Source organism: Perognathus longimembris, chromosome 1 (assembly GCF_023159225.1).
Source record: "Perognathus longimembris pacificus isolate PPM17 chromosome 1, ASM2315922v1, whole genome shotgun sequence".
NCBI lineage: Eukaryota > Metazoa > Chordata > Mammalia > Rodentia > Heteromyidae > Perognathus > Perognathus longimembris.
Genome location: NC_063161.1, coordinates 54,575,215 through 54,595,611, shown reverse-complemented (window position 1 = coordinate 54,595,611; position 20,397 = coordinate 54,575,215). Strand labels below are relative to the sequence as shown.

The 20,397-nt window shown below is 45.9% G+C and overlaps 1 protein-coding gene across 1 annotated transcript; it reads right to left on the bottom strand.

Annotated features, from left to right (window-relative positions):
• Positions 1 to 263: 263 nt before the first annotated feature.
• Positions 264 to 16,843, bottom strand: Fam186b (family with sequence similarity 186 member B). The gene is made up of 8 exons (XM_048342223.1): positions 16,316 to 16,843; positions 14,790 to 15,015; positions 12,663 to 12,839; positions 8,654 to 10,244; positions 7,627 to 7,819; positions 5,077 to 5,249; positions 4,209 to 4,387; positions 264 to 580 (listed from the first exon to the last, which is right to left on the bottom strand). The coding sequence occupies exons 1-8, from the start codon at positions 16,406 to 16,408 to the stop codon at positions 414 to 416; spliced, it is 2,799 nt and encodes a 932-aa protein (XP_048198180.1). The 5' UTR covers positions 16,409 to 16,843; the 3' UTR covers positions 264 to 413.
• Positions 16,844 to 20,397: the final 3,554 nt, after the last annotated feature.

The window sequence follows — 20,397 nt, the reverse complement described above, 5'->3', positions numbered from 1 at the left end:
GATTCAGAAATCAAATTCTACTGACACCATCCCCAGAGCCAGGTATCCAAGTGTTTCTGTTCTTCAGGCTTGAGCTGGAAGCCAGAAGGGTACTCATTCCTGAGAAAGAGAACTTGGAAATGGCCTTGGACTTGCCTCTAAAAATGAGTCAGGGAAGTATGTCCCTGATTTAGATCAATTTTAAATAAAGTAACCTCTATTTTATTAATTGATTGAGATCAATTTTAAATAAACCAACCTCTATTTTATTAAAAATGTACAGTTTGGAGACTAAGGAAAAAAATCGTGTTTCTTAAAGTCCTCAGATGACTTCTTAACATCCAGGAGTGTTTTTATTGAAAAGCACCAACTGGGAACCTGCACTTGGAACAGATCCCTATGTGGTTTTTAGTCACCCTGAAGCTTGAGAATCACTAGTTAAGGGATGGAGTGGGGACTGAAGCTGTGTCTTGATTCTTCTGGCTTTGTGGGGTTCCGAGGAGTAGTTTGGTTGACTTTTTGCTGACAAACTCGGCTAGCTCAAGTGTGGGTTTCTGGCATTCCCTCTGTTGAGTCATGGAGGCCCTGCAAGAGTTAAGACAGTTAGGTAGGCAGGATGAACAAGTGAGTCAGAGCCCTGGCTCTGGGGATGTCCATCCAGCTAACTAGAGAACTGGGTGTGAAGTGGGGTGCTGGGGAGGACAAATGACACATGATCAAGAGTTGGGCACAGATTTAATCTAAATGTGCAACTGCTTAACATGACTTTTTTTTTGGTGGTCAAATTCCAGAGACTTTATGTCAATCTTTTGTCAGTCTGCTTCTTGTTTTACATCACAGGACACTGACTCCTCTCTTCCTTCCCTATTCTTTGTTTTTCTTCATTTAAGTCATTGTACAAAGGGTTTCAATTCATTAGTGTGTGAATACAATATATCTGGATTATCATTCTCCTCCATCTCCAACTGCCACCTATTCCCTCAGCACATATATACAGTGAATATTATGACTGCATTCGCACTCTCCCTCCAATGGTCTGCCCCCTTTGACCTAACCCCACACCCCATAACAGCTTCCTATATTCACTTCTTTTTTTTTTTTTGCCAATCCTGGGTTTTGAACTCAGGGCCTGAGCACTGACCCTGGCTTCCTTTAGCTCCAGGATAGCACTCTACTACTTGAGCCATAGCACCACTTCCAGTTTTTTCTGTTTATGTAGTGCTGAGGAATTGAACCCAGAGCTTCATGCATGCTAGGCAAGCACTCTACAACTAGGCCATATTCCCACCCCTTAGTAATCATTTTTAAACAAAAATATGGAGTTTGTGTATTCCACACAAATTTATATGTCATCCTTGTGCAGGTATCATGCTAATCTTCTTTACTTCTTCTTCCTAGCCCATGTTTCTTCTTCACCTCACCTCTGTCTCAGATGCCAAGTTCTCAGTCCTCTTGTCTGCCTCTAGCATGTGAGACTTCTGTGTTTGTCTGTGCTCCTGTGCCTCTCCATAGCATACAGGGACTAGTGTATATCATGGCTGTGCAGGAATGAATCTAAGCATGGGAAGGGAAGGGCAGCTGGAGTCCAACCAAGATTCACCTCCAACCTCAGAATGTGTGTAGTGTATGCAGACACAGTCTTGCTGCCTGTCAGACAGAGAGCACAGGTTTGGGGCTTATAAGGCAAAACATGGCACACACCTGTAATCCTAGCTATTCAGGAGGCAGGATCTGAGGATTTTGATTTGAAGCCAGCCAGCCAGAAAAGTCTGTGAGGCTCTTATTTCCAACCAACAACCCAAAAGCAGGAAATGGGAGAGTGCCTCAAGTGGTAGAGCACCAGCCTTGAGTGAAAAAATTAAGGGACAGAACCCATGCCCCTGTCATGCCTCAGGATACTCTCTCTCTCTCTCTCTCTCTCTCTCTCTCTCTCTCTCTCTCTCACACACACACACACACACACACACACACACACACACACGATCCACAGCCCTTCCATTGTTGCTTATGAGATCCAAGAAGCAGGCTGATGATCCAGCCTAGGGTACAGATGAAGGAGACAGAAGAAGTAGGGCTCTTGCCTTTGTACCAGGTAGCAACTAATAAATTAAATAATCCTGTACCAAGTTGGAAAAGGAAGAAGAAAATTGTATTCATCTAAATTCCCTTCGAAAGGGTAAGCTGTCTTTGCTGAGAACAATATTTTGATAAGTGCTTCAGCCTGCAGCTGAGATCCCAGTGGATCTGGGGGTGGGTGGAACAGCTCTGCTTGAGACATGAAGGGATCTTAGAATTTTGCATTTTATAAAGAAAAGCAGGTTAAAAAAAAGAGGAGGAGGGGGGAAAGTGCTGCTATTCTGTGGTGTTTTATTCTAAATGTTTTCTCCATTATCCACTTACATTTGAAAGCATCTAACCCCATGAATACTTGGGGCCAATTGCAGAGTGTCATGAGTCCATTCCTGGGGTGTGGTGTGGGGAAGCACCAAGTGGCCAGTCTTGAGTCGCATGGAGGTTGGATGGAGCCTTGGAAGGCCCTCAGCTGGGCAGGCCTGTGAGGAGGACTCCTGCTTCCTTAGTTCTATACTTGTACTGTTTCGGTTATTCTCAGCTCAGCTTCTAACTCCAAATCAATAAGTACCACACATACTCCCCTTGGGATTGCTCCTAGCTTAGAACCCCAGGTATGCACACCTGAGAGGCCATCATGCTAGTTTTTAGTTGGGACATTGAGGCTACTTCAGGGCAGCGGCACAGCAGGGCCTAACCTCTGAGGCTGTTCTGCTACTCTCTCTTACCTAAGTCCCCTTTGGAAACGGGGAGCAACACTGTGTTCATTTTACATCTCTTGATTCTGGTTAGGTTAGATTGGCAGTCATCAGAGTACTCTGTCTCTGTCTTTGTCTCTCTCTCTTTCTCTCTCTCTCTTGCCAGTCCTGGGGCTTGAACTCAGGGCCTGAGCACTGTCCCTAGCTTCTTTGTGCTCAAGGCTAGCACTCTACCACTTGAGCCACAGCGCCACTTCTGGCTTTTTCTGTGTATGTGGTGCTGAGGACCATGTATGCTAGGCAAGCACTCTACCACCAGGCCATACTCCCAGCCCCCAGAGTGCTCTCTCTGTTGGAGATTTTTGCTTTGTTTTATTTTGGTACCAGTCCTGGGGCTTAAACTTAGCGCCTGGGTGCTATCCCTGAGCTTTTGTGCTCAAGGCTAGTGCCCTAGCACTTGAGCCACAGCTCTACTTTCAGCTTTTTGTGGTTAATTGGAGAGAAGACTCTCTTGGGCTTTCCTGCCTGGGCTGGCTTTGAACTGTGATCTTCAGATCTCAGCCTCCTGAGTAGCTAGGATTATAGGCATGAGCCACCAGTGTGTCTCTTCTGTTGGAGATTTTTAATTAGGACCTAGTCAGGACAAGGACCACAAGAGGCAGTGGGTGGCTCAAGATTTCAATTCTAGCTGCTTGAAGCCCTATCTCGCCCTTGGAGATGGTTCTCAGAGCCAGGTAGACATGTTGAAAGATGTATCAGATGACAACTCTGAGACTTGCTCCTGCCCCTACCTTTGTCGTTTTCATTTCCTTGAGAACTATTGCTGGCAAGAGCAACTTGAGAGGAAAGCAGGAGGCTTTTCTGGTAATAGAATAAGTTCAGTCCTTCTTTGCCATGCTCAGCTTGAAGGTGTCATTATTGAAGTCTCAGGATGTGTGTGTGTGTGTGTGTGTGTGTGTGTGTGTGTGTCTGTGTCTGTGTCTGTGTTGCTGGGGTTTGAACTGAAGGCTTCATGTTTGTAGACAGTGTCTCTACTCCAGCTATCCTGAACAACCATTGTGCTTCTGCAGTAACTTAGGATGACAGGTGACAGCATGGCAGACAGCCATTGGTTGAGATGGAGTTTTTCAAACTTTGCTTATGTGTTTCCTGGTCCTGAAGCTTGAACTCAGGGCCTATGCTCTGTCTTTGAGCTTCTTTTGCTCAAGGCTAGCACTCTACCACTTGAGCCACAGCACCACTTCTGGCTTTTTCTGAGTCGTTTACTGGAAATAAGACTCTCATGGGCTTTCCTGCCTGGGTTGGCTTTGAACTGTGATCCTCAGATCTCAGCCTCCTGAGTAACTAGGATTATAGGCATGAGCCAGGCATGAGCCACCAGCACCTGGTTTGAACTTCTTTTTTTAAACCCAGGCTGGCCTTGGACTGTGATCCCTAATCACTCCCAGCCTTGTTCCTTACCAGGTTTTGAGTGGTCCTTCTGGTAGGAGGCCTGCTCATCTCTTGCCAGCAGTCGGGGGATATCTGGGTGTCCCCCCACCTGGTCCCAGGCTTGGCTGGCAGGGATCTTCTTTTCTATTGGGTAACTAGAAGAGGCCACATCTGTTTTCCAGATGGCATCCATCTGGTTTCCCTGTTGGCTGGAGGGAAAAGAGATTGTAAAAACAAAAAACAAATAAAAGTAAGTTAAATAAAAGACTTAGAGTGAGATATTAAGAGAAAGGCAGAGAAGTTCCAGTTCTCCAGGACCACAAGGCCTTGCTGTCTTCTCTTCTCAAATAGCATTTGTTTCCTGCTCTCCTTGTGAGCCCTCACCTCTCAACATGGGCTCCTCTGCTCCTTTGGGAGTTCCTTGGGGCTCCTCTGGCTGAGGGGTTGCTGGAAGACTTCCAGGGTACCCTGTGCTTTCGGGGCTGAGACCCTGAACTAGGCTACTGCTAGGGTGGGTGTGGAGGGGGACGCTCTTGTTTGCCCCAAGACAGATAGTATCTCTGTTTGAGTCTGGAGTGGGGGCAGGGTCAGAATTGGAAGCATCAGGTTTGTTTATGTGGACGGACCAATGGCAGTCGGTGATCCAGTCGTCAGAGTACAAAAAGTTTTAGGTGATTGGCTGTGGATCATCAGAGTCAATTTCTTAGTTTGCAACACAATCAGGCTGGTTCTTAAAGCCCACACATGGCCCCACATTTCTAGGTCAGTATACCAGAGCCAGGCAGGGCAGCTGAGAAGATAGGCATTTTGCAATCCATGGGGTTATCTTTGCCTTGCTGCAGGGTGGTCACCCTGCTTCCTGCCTCCTCACTCACCCAACCAGCTTCCCTGCACTTACCTGGCCATCCACAGGGGCGTGCATTCCCGGTGCTTGGAGAGTGAGGGCTGCTTGCACATGGGGCCGCTGGAGCGGGCACACTGGGGACGAGGGACTGAGGATGACTTGCATTTCCTCGGCTTTGGAGAGGTGACCTCAGGGATGTTCAGATGAATGTTCCACTCTAGCTGGAGCTAAGATAAGAACCAGCAGAGGGGCTGGGAATATGGCCTAGTGGCAAGAGTGCTTGTCTCCAATACATGAAGCCCTAGGTTTGATTCCTCAGCACCACATATATAGAAAAGGCAAGAGGTGGCGCTGTGGTTCAAGTGGCAGAGTGCTAACCTTGAGAAAAAGGAAGCCAGGGACAGTGCTCAGGCCCTGAGTTCAAAGCCCAGGACTGGCAAAAAAAAAAAAAAAAAACACCAAAAACGAATCAGCAGGGCTGGGAATATGGCCTAGTGGTAGAGCGTTCGCCTCGTATACATGAAGCCCTGGGTTCGATTCCCCAGCACCACATATATAGAAAACGGCCAGAAGTGGCGCTGTGACTCAAGTGGTAGAGTGCTATCCTTGAGCAAAAAGAAGCCAGGGACAGTGCTTAGGCCCTGAGCCCAAGGCATAGGACTGGCAAAAAAACAAAAACAAAAACAAAAAACACGAATCAGCATAAATGTGAGTAAAGGTACCTGTGACAAGTATTTTAAAAAAAACAACCAGCAGAGGGCGTCAGGGAGCCAGGGTATCCCTTCTCTAGGTGAGCTGACAGTGCTCCTGCTTCATTGGGGAGTGGGGGCTATGGAACTGTTCCCTTCAATTAGAAACCCTGAACCAGCCAGGCATCAGTGGCTTACAATAGCTACTCAGGAGGCTGAGATCTAAGGATTGCAGGTTCAAAGCCAGTCTAAGTAGAAAAGCCCACAAGACTCTTATCTCCCGTTAACCACCAAAAAGCCTGAAGTTAGCCAGGTGCCAGTGGCTCACGCCTGTAATCCTAGCTACTCAGGAGGCTGAGATCTGAGAAAAATGGTTCAAAGCCAGCCCAGGCAAGAAAGTCCTTGAAACTCTTTTCTCCAATAAACTACCCAAAAACCAGAAGTGGCCCTGTGGCTCAAAGTGGTAGAGCACTAGCCTTGAGCTGAAGAGCTCAGGGGCAGTGCCCATGCCCAGAGTTCAAGCCCCACAACAACAACAACAACAACATAAAGCCTGAAGTAGAGCTGTGGCTCAAATGGGAGGGTGCCAGCCTTGAACAACAAAACTAAAGGACATAGCCCAGACCCAGTAGTGGCACACACACACACACACACACACACACACACACACACACACACAAAGATATGTACAGAGTTGGAAGAAACCTCCATGGCCAAGGTTCCCTCTGCCTGATACCAGCACTTGGAAGAAATCCCTGCCTAGGACTCAGGAGGATACTTCCTTATCCAAGCCCACGGCACAGCCTAGAAATTCTGAGACTACTGGAGGAATTCCCTCTCAGACACCGGCAGTCCCTCTATGAAGCACACCAGCACTCCCTCCTTCTCTGCTCCTGGTAGCTGAGGGAGAGGCAAAGGAAGAACTAATCCTTTCCAATCCTTCCCTAGCTAGGGCTGTTCATCTAGACAGGCCCTAGAGGATCTGCAGATGAACAGCTTGGTGTGTAAAGGTCTAATACTCGCAGCTATTCCTCCCATACATAAGATGGCAGGGATGTAAATCCAATGCTTAAATAATAGGGATAAAGTTATTTATAATTCATATTCCCAAAATGTTTGAATTTATTCATTCTATCTCCCTCTCTCTTTATCTCTTTTTCCCTGAAAGTCTTTTTTTTTTTTTTTTTTTTTTTTTTGGGTGCAGTCCTGGGGCTTGAACTTAGGGCCTGGGCACTGACCCTAAGCTTTTGAGCTCAAGGCCAGTGCTGTACCACTTGAGCCACAGCTCTACTTTATGGTGGTTAATTGGAGATAATCACAACTTTTCCTTCCAGGCTGGCTTAGAACCTCAGTCCTCAGATTGCAGCTTCTTGCTTGAAACCTCAATCCTCAGATCTCAGCTTCCCAAGTAACTAGGACCACAAGCACGGGCCACTAGCCTAGCTCTCAACTCCTTTTGAAGCTTGTCCTCCACCATCAGCATCGATTGGAAGCTCTCTCTTTATCTCAAACTCCTTATCATTTTTTTTTTTTTTTGCCAGTCCTGGGGCTTGGTCTCAGGGCCTGGGCACTGTCCCTGGCTTCTTTTTGCTTAAGGCTAGCACTCAACCGCTTGAGCCACAGTAACATTTCTGACTTTTTCTGTGTATGTGGTAGTGAGGAATGGAACCTAGGGCTTCATTCATGCTAGGCAAGCACTCTACCACTAAGCCACATTCCCAGCCCCTCCTTATCACTTTCACCTCTTTTTGGTTCAGAGACCTTGACCAGACCAGCACTCTCATTTCCCACCTGTCCCGGGCCCCTGCCTACCCTCCTTCTAGCCATGCCCCCAGTGGCCACTGTAGGGTCACTTTCTGACACCGTCACTGGCTGGGCTGACCGGTGACAGCAGGCTGCAAGGCCGCAGGCCTACCTTGGGGAACATGGTCACCATGCTGTTCAGGCACTCCTTGCGCTTGGCCTCCAAGTCCTTCTGCCTGTCTGTCCAGGTCTGTAGGCCAAGGTTCTGCTGGTGCTCAATGTTTTCTAGTAAGATGTAGAAGCTGTGGATCTTGTAAGGGGTCCTCAATTCTCGCAAGATTTGTATGTGGTTCGTCACCTCTTGTCTGGGAAGAGAAGATAAACAACTTAGGGGGTAGAGAAACCTCTGCTTCCCCAAATTTGCTGACTAGAGATGTCTGTTTTATAATTCTTGTGAGCAAGAGGAGAAATGGAGTTGGGTAGGAGCCTGGGAAAGTAGGGCACAGAGAAGGAGGAGGTAGGATGAAGTGAGGAGCCCTAGGGGCTGGGCTGGAAATGGAAAGTCAAGCAAATCAGGGGAGCCTATTCAGTGAATGATGGATAGAATGACAGGAAGCAAGGAAGAAATAGAGAAGCAGAGCTGGGCACTGGTGGGTCATGCCTGTAATCCTAGCTACCTAAGAGGCCAAGATCTGTGGATCACTGAGCAGGAAAGTCTGTGAGACTCTTTATCTCCAATTAACTACCAAAAAGCTGGAAGTGGAGTTGAGGCTCAAGTGGTAGAATCCTAGCCTTAAGCAAGGAAAAAACCACAACAGATCAGGGATTGTGCTGAGTAAGTGAGTTCAAGACCTGTGACTGGCACAAAAAGGAAGGAAGGAAAGAAGGAAGAAAGAGGGAAGGAGGGAGGAAAGAAGGAAGCAAGGAAGGAAGGAAGGAAGGAAGGAAATGGAGTAATGGGCTTGGAGGGAAAGCTCCTAAAGAAAGCAATATGTAAAGGCCCCACCTTCCATACCTTGGGTTTCCCAAGTGGAGACCAGGCAGCCTTTGCCAGTCAGTCCCTTCCCTCAGGAGACCTTGTCCAGGCCTGAGTAATTTCCCCCTGGCTCCTTGCCAATACTCCTCTCCTTCAGGGTTTTGGCTCTGCCCCACATTTCAGTGGGTGTGGGTGGGTGCCCAGTGGCTGCCAGGGCACCTACCGGAGGCTCTGGAAGTGTCTGTAGAGGATGTACTTCTGGCACAGGCACTGCAGCCTGGCAGAGCTCAGATCCATGGTGGTCGTGATGAGCAACAGGGCCTTGCTGCGCAGGTAGTTGGGCAATGCCAGCTCCGAATGGCCTCTCAGAAGCTGCAGGTTCTCCCTCTGGGCCTCCATGTTCATGTGGTATACCTTCTCTTTGGGGATGACTGATCTCTGCATAGAGGGCCGGGTCACCCTTCGAATGGATGTCCCAGTGATGGGAAAGGAAGCGGCTTTCTTGGGCCTGGTGGGAACCTGGCTGGGTTTTGATGTCCGGGTAAGCTCTGCTGCGCTCACTGCCCTCTGGTTTCCCAGTCCCCGCGGCGGGGTGTGGGGGGTCCCAGGCGCCTGTGGCCGCTTGCCTTGGCGAGCTGACTGAGCCCGCCTTGCGGGAGGCACGGTGGACCTCTCTGCCTTCTCCAGGTTCCTCCACCGGTTGGTGGTGATGAAGATCCGCCTGTCCTCCTTTGGCTCGTCTTCAGGACCGGAGGATTTCTGTTGTTGCTGCTGCCTGGCGGCTGCCTCCATCTCCCACTGTCGCAGTCTGTTGTGGTGTTCTAGCTCCTGCAGGGTCCACTTCCTCTGTCGCTGCAGCCATCTCTCCTCCTCCTGCAGCCACTGCTGCCTCCGTCTCTCCCAGATAAACTCCTCCTCCCTGCGCTCAGCTTCTCTCTCCACTGACTCTGGGGACAGGTGAGATCTCATTTGGGTTCTTTTCTCTTGGAAGTGGTCTTCCTGATCTCTGTCTTCAGGCCCTGGGCCTTCTGCCACCAGTCTCTCATCTTCTGTAGGAAAGTCTTCCTCTGAGAGTGGCACAAGGTTCCCAGTGTCCTTGCCACTGAATATATCTGCGATCCTCAGCTCTGGGCTCATGGTGGAAAGCGACTGTGTTGAAGAGGTACCCTCACTGTCCCAGGCTGAGGTCACGGGAGGTGGGGAAAGTAAAGAAGCCAGGTACTTCTCCCCTTCCTGGAGCTCCAGGTCAGTTTCTTCCATGGCTTTTTCTTTCTTTAGAAGAGCATCTTTCTCAGGGAGCTCAAAAGGAATAAGGAAAACCTTCTTCTGGACTTTGGCCTGGTCTATAGCAATCTGAGCCTGCTTCAGTTGGAATTCAAGGTCGTGCTTTGTCAAGAGGAGTTCATGGTACTTTTTCCCTAGAATCTCCACCTGCTTTAGTAGGGCATTCCTCTTGCTCTCAAGGGTTTCAGTAGACTTCTGGAAGCACAGCTTCTGGTTGGTGAGCTCTTTGGTCATCTCTGTCTTCAGGTACCTGTATTTGGTCTCCAGGCTCTTATTCTCCTCTTGCTGGAGGATCAAGGCCTTGTTGAGGTTCTCTACCACAGTGACCATGTACCTGATGGCTCCGGCCTCCCTGTTATTGAACATGGTAGAGTCCAGGAGCTCCTGCAGCATGGCTGTCACCTCAGAGACTTTTGTGTTGGTGATGTGATTGTCCTGGAGCATTTGCTCTGGGCTCAGTGGCTGAGGGTGCTGTGCAGACTTTTGTGAGCTTTTTTCTATCCAGTCCTTCCAGAAGATGTGTTTGGACACTGGGAAAGATAGGAAAAGAAAAAAAAAAGAGAGAGATAACAAATTCCTATGAAGAGGTAACAAAACTCACTGGGAAAGAATTATATGGATCTCCAGATCCTACTTGACCAAAATTTGCATCCATCCCTCTTTGGGATTAGGATTCGGTAAGAAAAAGAAGCTGAGACTGAGAGTCAGGCCGAGGCTGCCAGGCAAACTCTCTGCAGGACCCACACTTATCCAGAGCTCACTCTTAGGTCTAGCAGCTCCATAGCACCTACGGAGCCCAGAGGGGCCTGGAATTGTCAATCCTGCCCCACTCCATTCAGTGCATGCTCGATTGTCCTAAAGTAAATGTGTACCGGTCCTAGAGCTTGAACTCAGGGTCTGGGCACTGTCCCTGAGCTTTTGTGCTCAATAGTAGCACTCTATCAATTTAAGCCACAGCAGTGCTTCCAGTTTTCTATTGGCTAATTGGAGATAAGAGTCTCATGAACTTTCCTGCCCTAGCTGGCTTTAAATTGCGATTCTCAGATTTCAGCCTAGCTGGATGACAGGCATAAGCCACCTGCACCCAGCTCGACTTCTGGTCTTTTGCTGGTTAACTGGTGATAAGAGTCTCTTAGACTTTTAAACTGAGGCTGCCTTTGAACTGTGATCTTCAGATCTCAGCCTCTTGACTAACTACGATTATAGTGTAAGCTATCAACATCTGGCTTCCAAATAACTATGTTTTAAGAAATAGCGTGGTTAGCTGGGTGCCAGTGGCTCACACCTGTGATCCTAGATACTTAGGAGGCTGAGATCTAAGGATCATAGTTCAAAGCCCAGACCAGGCAGGAAACTCCATGAAACTCTTTTTTTTTTTTTTTTTTTTGCCAGTCCTGGGGCTTGAACTCAGGGCCTGAGCACTGTCTCTGGTTTCTTTTTTGTTTTTTTTTGCTCAAGGCTAGCACTCTACCACTTGAGTCACAGCACCACTTCTGGCTTTTTCTATATATGCAGTCCTGAGGAATTGAACCCAGGGAGTCATGTATGCGAGGCAAGCACTCTACCACTAGGCCATATTCCCAGTCCTCCGTGAGACTCTTATCTCCAGAAACTACTCAGAAAAAGCAAGAAGTGGCTTTGTGGTTCAAAATGGTAGAACATTAGCCTTGAGTATAAAGAGGCTCAGGGATAGTGCCCAGGTTTCTGAGTTCAAGCCCCAGGACCAGAAAAAAAAAAAAGAAAGGAAAAATAGAAAGAAAGAAAGAAAGAAAGAAAGAAATAGCGTGGTTAAAGATTGTAAGCAAGATGGTGTCTGCATCCATTTTCCTCTGTCCCCTCCTCAATTTTCAGTCTTACTCAACTGATAATGAACCACGAGAATCAATGACTGAAAAAACAATCAGGAGAATCAGTGAAAATGCCAGTGTGAGTTATTGTTTATTAAGTATAATGGCAGACATGTCACAATTTGTAGAAGCCTCCTCATAACTCTACATGTAGGTAGTGTCCTTGTCATTTTATATATGAAGAAACTGAAGCTCAGAGAGATGAAGTAACTTGCCCAAAGTCATATAGCTTAAAATTTGGCAGGGATGGAATTCCAAGTAAATCTGTCTCATGCCCAAACCCTTGCTCCTGAAGGAATATGGGCTTGCCTTTGGCACAACCTTTCAGTGGTTCCTTCTCTGAGCTTCAAGCTTTGAATCTACAAAATGTAGAAGTTAGGTCATCTAAGCTTACTTACATTTTCAGTGAGAGTAAAATTCCTGAGGTTAGCCCCAGTTTTGACTACCTCCCAACTAGCCATGATTACAAGAAATCTCCAGAGGGGCTTCTGATGGAGGCTCACCAAACTTCCTGACTCAGCAACTGGGTTCAGAATAAGGAAAGAATGTTCCTCCAGTCTTTGGCTACAAACTGTAGTTGTTTTTGTTTTTGTTTTTTAATGTTGGTACTGGAGCTTGAACTCAGGTCCTGGGTGCTGTACCTGAACTTTTATGCTCAAGGGTAGGACTCAACTACTTGAGCCACAGCTCCACTTCTAGCTTTTGAATGGTTCATTGGAGATAAGAATCTCACAGACTTTGCTGCCCCAGTTGTCTTTGAACCATGATTCTCTGATTTAAGCCTTCTGAGTAGCCAGGATTACAGGCATAAGCCACTGACACCTCGGTTCATATTATAGTTTTCCTAGCTTTTCAGTCCCTGTTCCACAGAACTCATGACACCATAGCTCCAGGAAGCATTGTGGGTCCATCTCCACCTCATCCATATCTCCAGATAGGGATGCCCAGAATTGCCCTGTGATCAGCTTGCGCCCAGTGCTCCTGTTCCATATTCTGACCTCCCACTGTGCTGTGTTTTGCACTTTTGTTATAGAGGAGACTGGGAAAGACTTCTGAAGACCTGACCACCCAGCTCTTCTCCCAGGTATTCTGGGAACCTACTTCTTGCCTTTTTCTTTTGATCTTCAATGAGAGTGGAGCACAGGGAAATGAGAGATTCGATGCCTCCTTTGGTGGTCACGAGGGAGAGAGGTAATACTTTCTCCATCACCTCAATCCATTCATCCAAGGCCTCCTCTTCCTCCTCACTCTGTTTGAGCTCATAGGTCAAACTGCCACCTAGAAAAAGAGTAGGAAGGGCAAGTTGTGGACAGTTTGTCCTTTAAATAACAGGATTTACAGCAGCTCTGAAATAAAAGTGGTTTCACCTTGTATTAGCTATGTGTGCTGGCCAGGTTAGTTATTTTTCTGAGCCTCAGTTTTCTCCTTGTAAAGAGTTGCATGAGGATTAAATGAGACAACACACATCAAATGATTAACACAAGGCCTGCCATGTAGAAATACACAATAGACATTATTATTGTACTGTAAGGCCAGACAAATGTCTGTACTCATTGCCTAATGAAGCATCTGAACAAGTAACTAAACAAAATGTCAATTTCTCACTTAGTTTTTTATTTGAGATAGGATCTCACTGTGTGGCCTAAGTTGCCATTGAACTCTCAACTTTTCAGTCTGTTCTCTTTTGTTGTTTATTTTTTTGTGTCAATCCTGGGGCTTGAATTCAGGGCCTGGATGCTGTCCTTGAGCTTTTATTTTGCTCAAGGCTAGTGCTCTACCATTGGGGCCACAGCTCCATTTCTGGTTTTTTTTCCCCTTCTGGTTAATTGGGGATAAGAGTCTCATAGACTTTTCTATCTAGGCTGGCTTTGAACTAGGATCCTCAGATCTCAGCCTCCTTCATTTAGCTAGGATTACAAATGAGCGACTATTGCTTAGCTCAAATCTCAAATTTCCAGCCTTAGCCTCCCAAATGCTGAGATTTCAGGCCTGGACAGCATTAATTCTTGAGAGCAGCTAAAGGCTGACTGAACTGAAAGCTCCCTGGATAAAAGGAGTGTGGTGCGGGTAGCACACATCCCTGTACCTTCTTCTCCCAATACCACAGCAGAAAGCACACCTCTCAGCACACAGTTTCTGTGACGAGGGGAAGTTGATCCAATTGGGGTAGCACTTGACTCCAGGGTTGTGTCTGGTCCACACCTGAATGACTTGTGCTTGAGTGATTCTATTTCTATTCCAGTGCTAGTCAATCTTGACTGGCAACTTAATTAGATTGAGAGATGCCTAGAAGATTAGTAAAGCACACTTCTGTGAGAACATTTTCAGAGACAATTAGATCATTAGGGTTCTGACCTAGTGAATGTTTTAACCCATTGATGGGCTCTGAATATAAACAAACTATTGGGAGGTGGCAGAAAACTGTGAAATATGGGGCTAAGTTGGAGGAAGTGAGTATTGGGTATGTGCCTTTGAAGGGTATATTTTACTCCTCCACTTCCTATTACTACTCTCTGCTTCCTGGCTGCCATAGGTGAGCAGTCTCTTCTCATCACCATGATATTCAGTGCCCACTAATGCCTAAAGCAATGGGGAGGGCCAAAGGACCATGAACTGGCTCTCTGAAGCTATAACCCAAAATATTGTAAATCCTCCATCCTTTGATGTTTCTTTCAGATATTTGTCACAGAAAGGAGAACTCTGACTGATTCCCTTTGGGGAGTGGAGGTGAGGTACTCTGACCTGAGTGGTAAAATGCTTTTCTGGGAGCCAGGTGCTGATGGCTCACACCTATAATCCTAGCTACTGAGGAGGCTGAGATCTAAGGATCATCGTCTGAAGCCAGTCCAGGCAGGAAAGCTCATGAGATTCTTATCTCCAGTTAACCACCAAAAAGTGGGAAAAAGAGCTGTGGCTCAAGTGGGAGAGTGCTAGCCTTAAACAAAAAAGGCCCAGGGATAGAACCCAGGCCCTGAGTTCAAGCCACAGAAACATGCATGTATGTGTGTGTGCACGTGTGTGCATGCATGCGTGCACATACACACACACAGAGCTTCATTGGGGAAAATGTATTGCATGCAATGTGTCCTTTGTTCTTCTTATATCTACCACCCTCAGTTCCCTCCCATAATATGTTAAGTAGAGAAAAGAAGAAACTAAGTGAGCTGAGACCAGCATCTTGGGGAAAAGGTACACACATGCAGGGCTGTACTTACTCCATGGACTCACCCCAGTCACTCAGCCAGCAGAGGATGTCATACAGGTGTCTCTCTTTCACCTTAGCATCTTGGGAGAAGGAGGCGATTTTCTTCAGCAAGATGTGTCTCTTTTTGCCCGTTTGTCCAGCATTGTGAATGATTGCTTTTTCTTTTATATCGTATCCCAATTCTTCCTGGAAGCGGTTGATGACACTCTTGACATTGCCCAAGATATCTGAGAGCTGGTTAGAAATACCCTATACGGGAGACATCAGATTTCAGTATTAGAAGGTGTGGGGGTGGGGAGTGTAGACTCAAGCCACAAGCTCTGTAGTTCTGTGCTAGCAGCATGGCCTGAGATAAGTCATTCAACCACTTTAGGTCTCGGGGTGGGGTGTGTGTGTGTGTATGTCAGTCCTGAGGCTTGAACTCAGAGCCTGGGTGCTGTCCCTGAACTTTCTTGCTCAAGACTAGTGCTCTACCACTTGGGCCACAGCTCCACTTACAGCTCTCTCTCTCTCTCTCTTTTTTTTTTTTTAGTAGTTTATTGGAAGTAAGGGTATCATAGACTTTTCTGCCTGTGCTGACTTTGAACTGAGATGCTCAGATCTCAGTCTCCTAAGTAGCTAAGTAGCTAGGATTCTCGGGGCTCTTTTTTCCATTTTTCTAATTGATAGAGATTGTTACATTCTTATATATCAAGGGTTTTTGGTAAAGAATAATTGAATTAGTATTTGTAAAATGCTTAGGATAGTGCTTGTAACATAACAAGTATCAGCCCTTATCATTCTGATTAAGGTCAGTAATAATAGACATGCCTCAAATATTTCTTTCCTTTTTTAATTCCAGAACTTGCTGGAAACTTCTGGACATTTCACTTCAAAACATGGAAAACTGAGGTCCCAAGAAACCCTTAGGATCAGAGACTCAAGTAAAAACTAGAGCCTCATTCATGTACAGGGAGATCTGAACCTTTGACCTTCAGTACTTCAGTACTTTCAGCTTAGGGGATTCTGCAGTTTGTCAGTCACAGAATCTGAATTAAAAAAATCTGTCATTTGGGGCTGGGAATGTGGCTTAGTGGTAGAGTGCTTATATAGCATGTATGAAGCCTTGGGTTTGATTTGTCAGCACCACATAAACAGAAAAAGCTGGAAATACAGCTCAAGTGGTAGAGCTCTAGCCTTGAGCAAAACGAAGCCAGGGACAGTGCCCAGGTCCCACATTCAAATCCCAGGACTAGAAAAAAAATCTTTCATTTGTGCCACTCTCCTAGGGTCCACCACAGTGAGCCATCCTGGTTCTTCCTGCCCGCCTGTTTGTGGGTGACGTCCTTCCTGGTCCCATCCCCATCCGTGGGGCTGGTTGATGCCAGCCCATCTGGCAGAGGCTAAGTATAGGACCTCGGTATTTTGAATTCATTTGTCTGCAAACCCAGGTTGCCAAGTATCCTAGGAACTGAGTGCCCAAGCTGGAATCTTGCTTAAGCCTAAGGTCAGTCTCCAGCTTCTACATCAGATCCCAATAGAAAGGTGCTTTCCTCAGCTCATGCATTACCTCTTGAACTCGAGTTAGCTGGGCAGTCTCAATCCTTGAGAGGATGGCCTTCACTGATGCTGGAGTCACCAAGTGTGGAGAGTTGTCTTCCATTATGGGTAGCTCTGTCAGTCCCAAAGTATCCTGTGTCTCTGGCACATAGCCAGCACACAAAATATTGGCAGCTTTGAGGTTTAAGGGACCCACGGTGGATTATGGATACCTTCTGCCCACTCACACCTCCTCCAGTAACTGCCAGACACCAGGTTCCAACTGACCCTCTTTTCCCCAGTGACATCATCAGTCTGATTTAAAGAATTAGAAGATTAGACTTCCATCCATCTCTCTGCCTATTATCTAGCTCTTAACCCATTACTTAATAATGTATTTACTTGACCTGTTGCTTTTAAAAATCATTAAATATTGCTGGGCATGATGGCTCATGCTTGTAACCCTGACTACTCAGGAAGCTGAGATCTGAGGATCTTGATTCAGAGCCATCAAATTTGGGAGAGAATCTTAATTTCACTTAACAAACAAAAAGCTAGAAGGGAAACTGGGAGGCTGAGATCTGAGGATTGTGGTTTAAAGCCAGCCTGGGCAGAAAATTCTGTGAGACTATTATTTCCAAAAAAAGATGGAAGTGGAGCTCTGGCTCAAGTGGTAAAGTGCTAACCTTGCATGAAAAAGCTCAGGGACACTGCTCAGGTCCTGAGTTCAAGCCCCAGGACTGACACTCAAAAAAATGAAAATGCTGGAGTAGAGGTGTGGCTCAAGCAGTAAAGCACCAGCCTTAAGTGAAAAAGCTAAGCAAGAGGACAAAAAGTACTGAGGTAAAGCCCTAGTACCAGCACACAAACACACAGACAAAAATCACTAAATACTGTTTAGCCAAATAATACAGCTGAAAATAGGAAAAGCAATTAGAAAAGTTACCTTCTGCTAATTTGGGTCTTCACCTAGGATTCTGAACTCAGGGTTTTGCACTCAACAGGCAGACACTCTACTACTGAGGCATACCCCTAGTCCCTTTTTGCGCTGGTCAGTTTTGAAATAGGGTCTCACTTTCTGCCTGGGAGTATGCCTGGACCTGGATCCACCTATTTTATACTTCTCTTCCTAGCTGTGATGAAAAGTGCATGCAACCACACTCAGCATCTTTCTGTTGAGATGGAGTTTCATGGACCTTTCTTCCTGATGTTTCCTGGAACCAAGATCTACTCAATTTCAGTTTCTCATATGATGATAGGTATATATCACTGAGTCCAGCTATAAGTTTAGAAAGAATCTCATGAACTTTTCTGCCCAAGCTGGCCTCTAACTGCCATCTTTCTGTTCTCAGCCTCCCAAATGGCTAAGGTTATAGCCATGAGCCATGGGTGTCTAGTTTGGATCATGAATACTTCCCAAAGGTTCATGTACAAAGGGTTGGTCCCCAGTGTAGTGCTATTATGGAAACTTGGGGAGGTAGGGAGGTTCTTAGATCACCAGAGTTGTGCCAAGCCCTTCTTTGCTCCTCTTGGCTTACTGGCTCATGATGTCAGTGGCTTCCTGCACTAAACACTCCCTGCCCTTGCCTTCTAGCACTCATACCAGAAGCTATAGAGTTACTTGATCATGGACCAGGATTTCCAAATCTGTGAGCCAAAATAACCTTTTTCTCTTTATAAGTTAATTATCTCAGCTATTTTGTTATAGTATCTGAAAGTTGACTCACACACTTTTCTAAAGAGAAATTGTAATTTTATTTATTTTTTAAAAAGCCAATCAATGTTTACATTTTCTCTAAGGATCAAAGATTAATACTTTTAAAATCATGGCAATCATCTTTCAAAACAAACAAACATCACTATATGCCTAGGCCTTAGATCTATACTTCCTAGGCACTTACTAAACATTTGTTACATGAATAAATATGTAAATGTAAGCCTATATGCATGCAGATTAACCTTCCTTGTTACTAAAATATTATAATTTAATAAATAATGAACTATGTTTTTCTTGTCTGGTACTGGGGCTCAAACCCAGGATGTTGCACTTGTTAGGTGAGTGCTTTGCCACTGAGCTATACATCCCAGCTTCCAAGGAACTGAATGTTATAAGTGAAGTCCTCATTAGTGCCATACTCACTGAGCAACTTGTCATCTGACACTCATTTGTTTTTTTTTTTTTTTTTTTTTTTGGCCAGTCCTGGGCCTTGGACTCAGGGCCTGAGCACTGTCCCTGGCTTCTTGCCGCTCAAGGCTAGCACTCTGCCACCTGAGCCACAGCGCCCCTTCTGACTGTTTTCCATATATGTGGTGCTGGGGAATCGAACCGAGAGCTTCATGTGTAGGAGGCAAGCGCTCTTGCCACTAGGCCATATCCCCAGCCCCTCATTTGTTTTTTATATACTATCATTAGTTCATTTATTCAAAGTTAATCTTTTTATTGGCTCATTCACTCAACAAATACTCTTGGTAACATTCTAGGTGCCATGCATGGGTGTAAGTGCTGGTCATGAAGAAACCAGTGAGACTTAGTTTTATACTTAAAGCATTTACACCTTGGTTACTGTTTACCTGTCTCTATATACATCAGCTCCTTTGATCCCTCATGATTTCAGAATATATTGTAGTTTACTGTTTATTTATCTATCTCTTCTTTTTCTTTTCTTTTCTTTCTTTTTTTTTTTTGCTGGTACTATGTGGAGTTTAATCTCAGCGCCTCATGCTCTCCTTGGCTGGAGAGACCGACCAGTTGAGCTGTGCCTCTACTTCTGGCTTTTTTTCTGGCTACAGAGTGAGATATGTTTAGGAAGAAGAAGAAAGAGGAAGAGGAGGAGCAGGAGCAGGAGATAGCAGGAAGAGGAAGATCTAGGTGCCAACTGACCATACCTCTAATCCTCAAGAGGCTGAGATCTGGAGGACTGGAGTTAGAAGCTAGCCCAGGCAGAGAAGTCCTTGAGACTCCCCATTTCCAGTTAATCTTTAGAAATCTGGGTAGAAGGCATAGCTCAAGGAATAAGAATACCACCTGTAAGAAAAACAAGCCAAGAGCCAAGTCTGGAGTTCAAATTTGGTACTGCGATCAATCAATCAATGAGAAGTGAATTAGATTTATTTATTTTTTGCTGTTCCTGCGGCCCCATCTGTGGGCTTGGATGCTGTTCATGAGCTCCTTTTTGCTCATGGCTAGCACCTGGGGCTGGAGCCATGGCTTCTGAGGTAGAGTGTTTTCTTAGCAAATGCAAGGCCGAGTTCATATCCCAGTACCAATATAAATGATAATAAAAAACAAGTGGATCAGGTGTTGTTGGTGTGCACCTGTAATCCTAACTACTCAGGAGACTTGAGATTTGAGGATTGCTGTTTAAAACCAGTCTGGTCTAGAAAGTCTGTGAGACTCTTATTTCCAATTAACCTGAAAAAAGAAGTGGAACTGTGGCCCAAGTAGTAGAGCACTAGCCTTGAGTGGAGAAGCTAAGTGTGCCAAACAGCACCTAGGCCCTGAGTTCAAGCCACATTGGGGAGTTGGGAAGAGAGGGATAGCTAACAAATAATAAAATAAATAAAATTATTCTAGACAACTAACTTTTTAAAAACATGCTTTCATAAGGACTTGGAAGGCCAGGTTCTAAATTAGAATTTTGGGATTCTCCAGAATGCTTTCTTACCCTAGCAAATAAATGGCAGCCCCCAGACTCTGGCTCTTGCCAGATCCCTTTTTCTCCGTTCTTAGCTGTCCTGCGTTGAGATCTCTCATACAGGATCCTGTGACACTAGTTAGTGCTGAGCCTCCACAAACAGCTGTCCATTAACTGACCACATTGCATTGATCTCACATTTCAATTTTTTTTTTTTTTAATAAAAGACTACATCCTTACTTTTGAGTTTATTTCTTTGTTTTTGTGCTGGGCCTGGGCTTGAACTCAGGGCCTGGGGCATGGGTGCTGTCCCTGAGATTTTTGCTCAAGGCTAGTATTTTACCACTTGAGTCACAGCTCTACTCTCTGCTTTTTCTGGTGGTTCATTGGAGATGAGAGTCTCCCAGACTTTCCTGCCCGTGCTGGCTTTGAACCACGATACTCAGATCTCAGCCTTCTGAGTTGCTAGGATTACTGG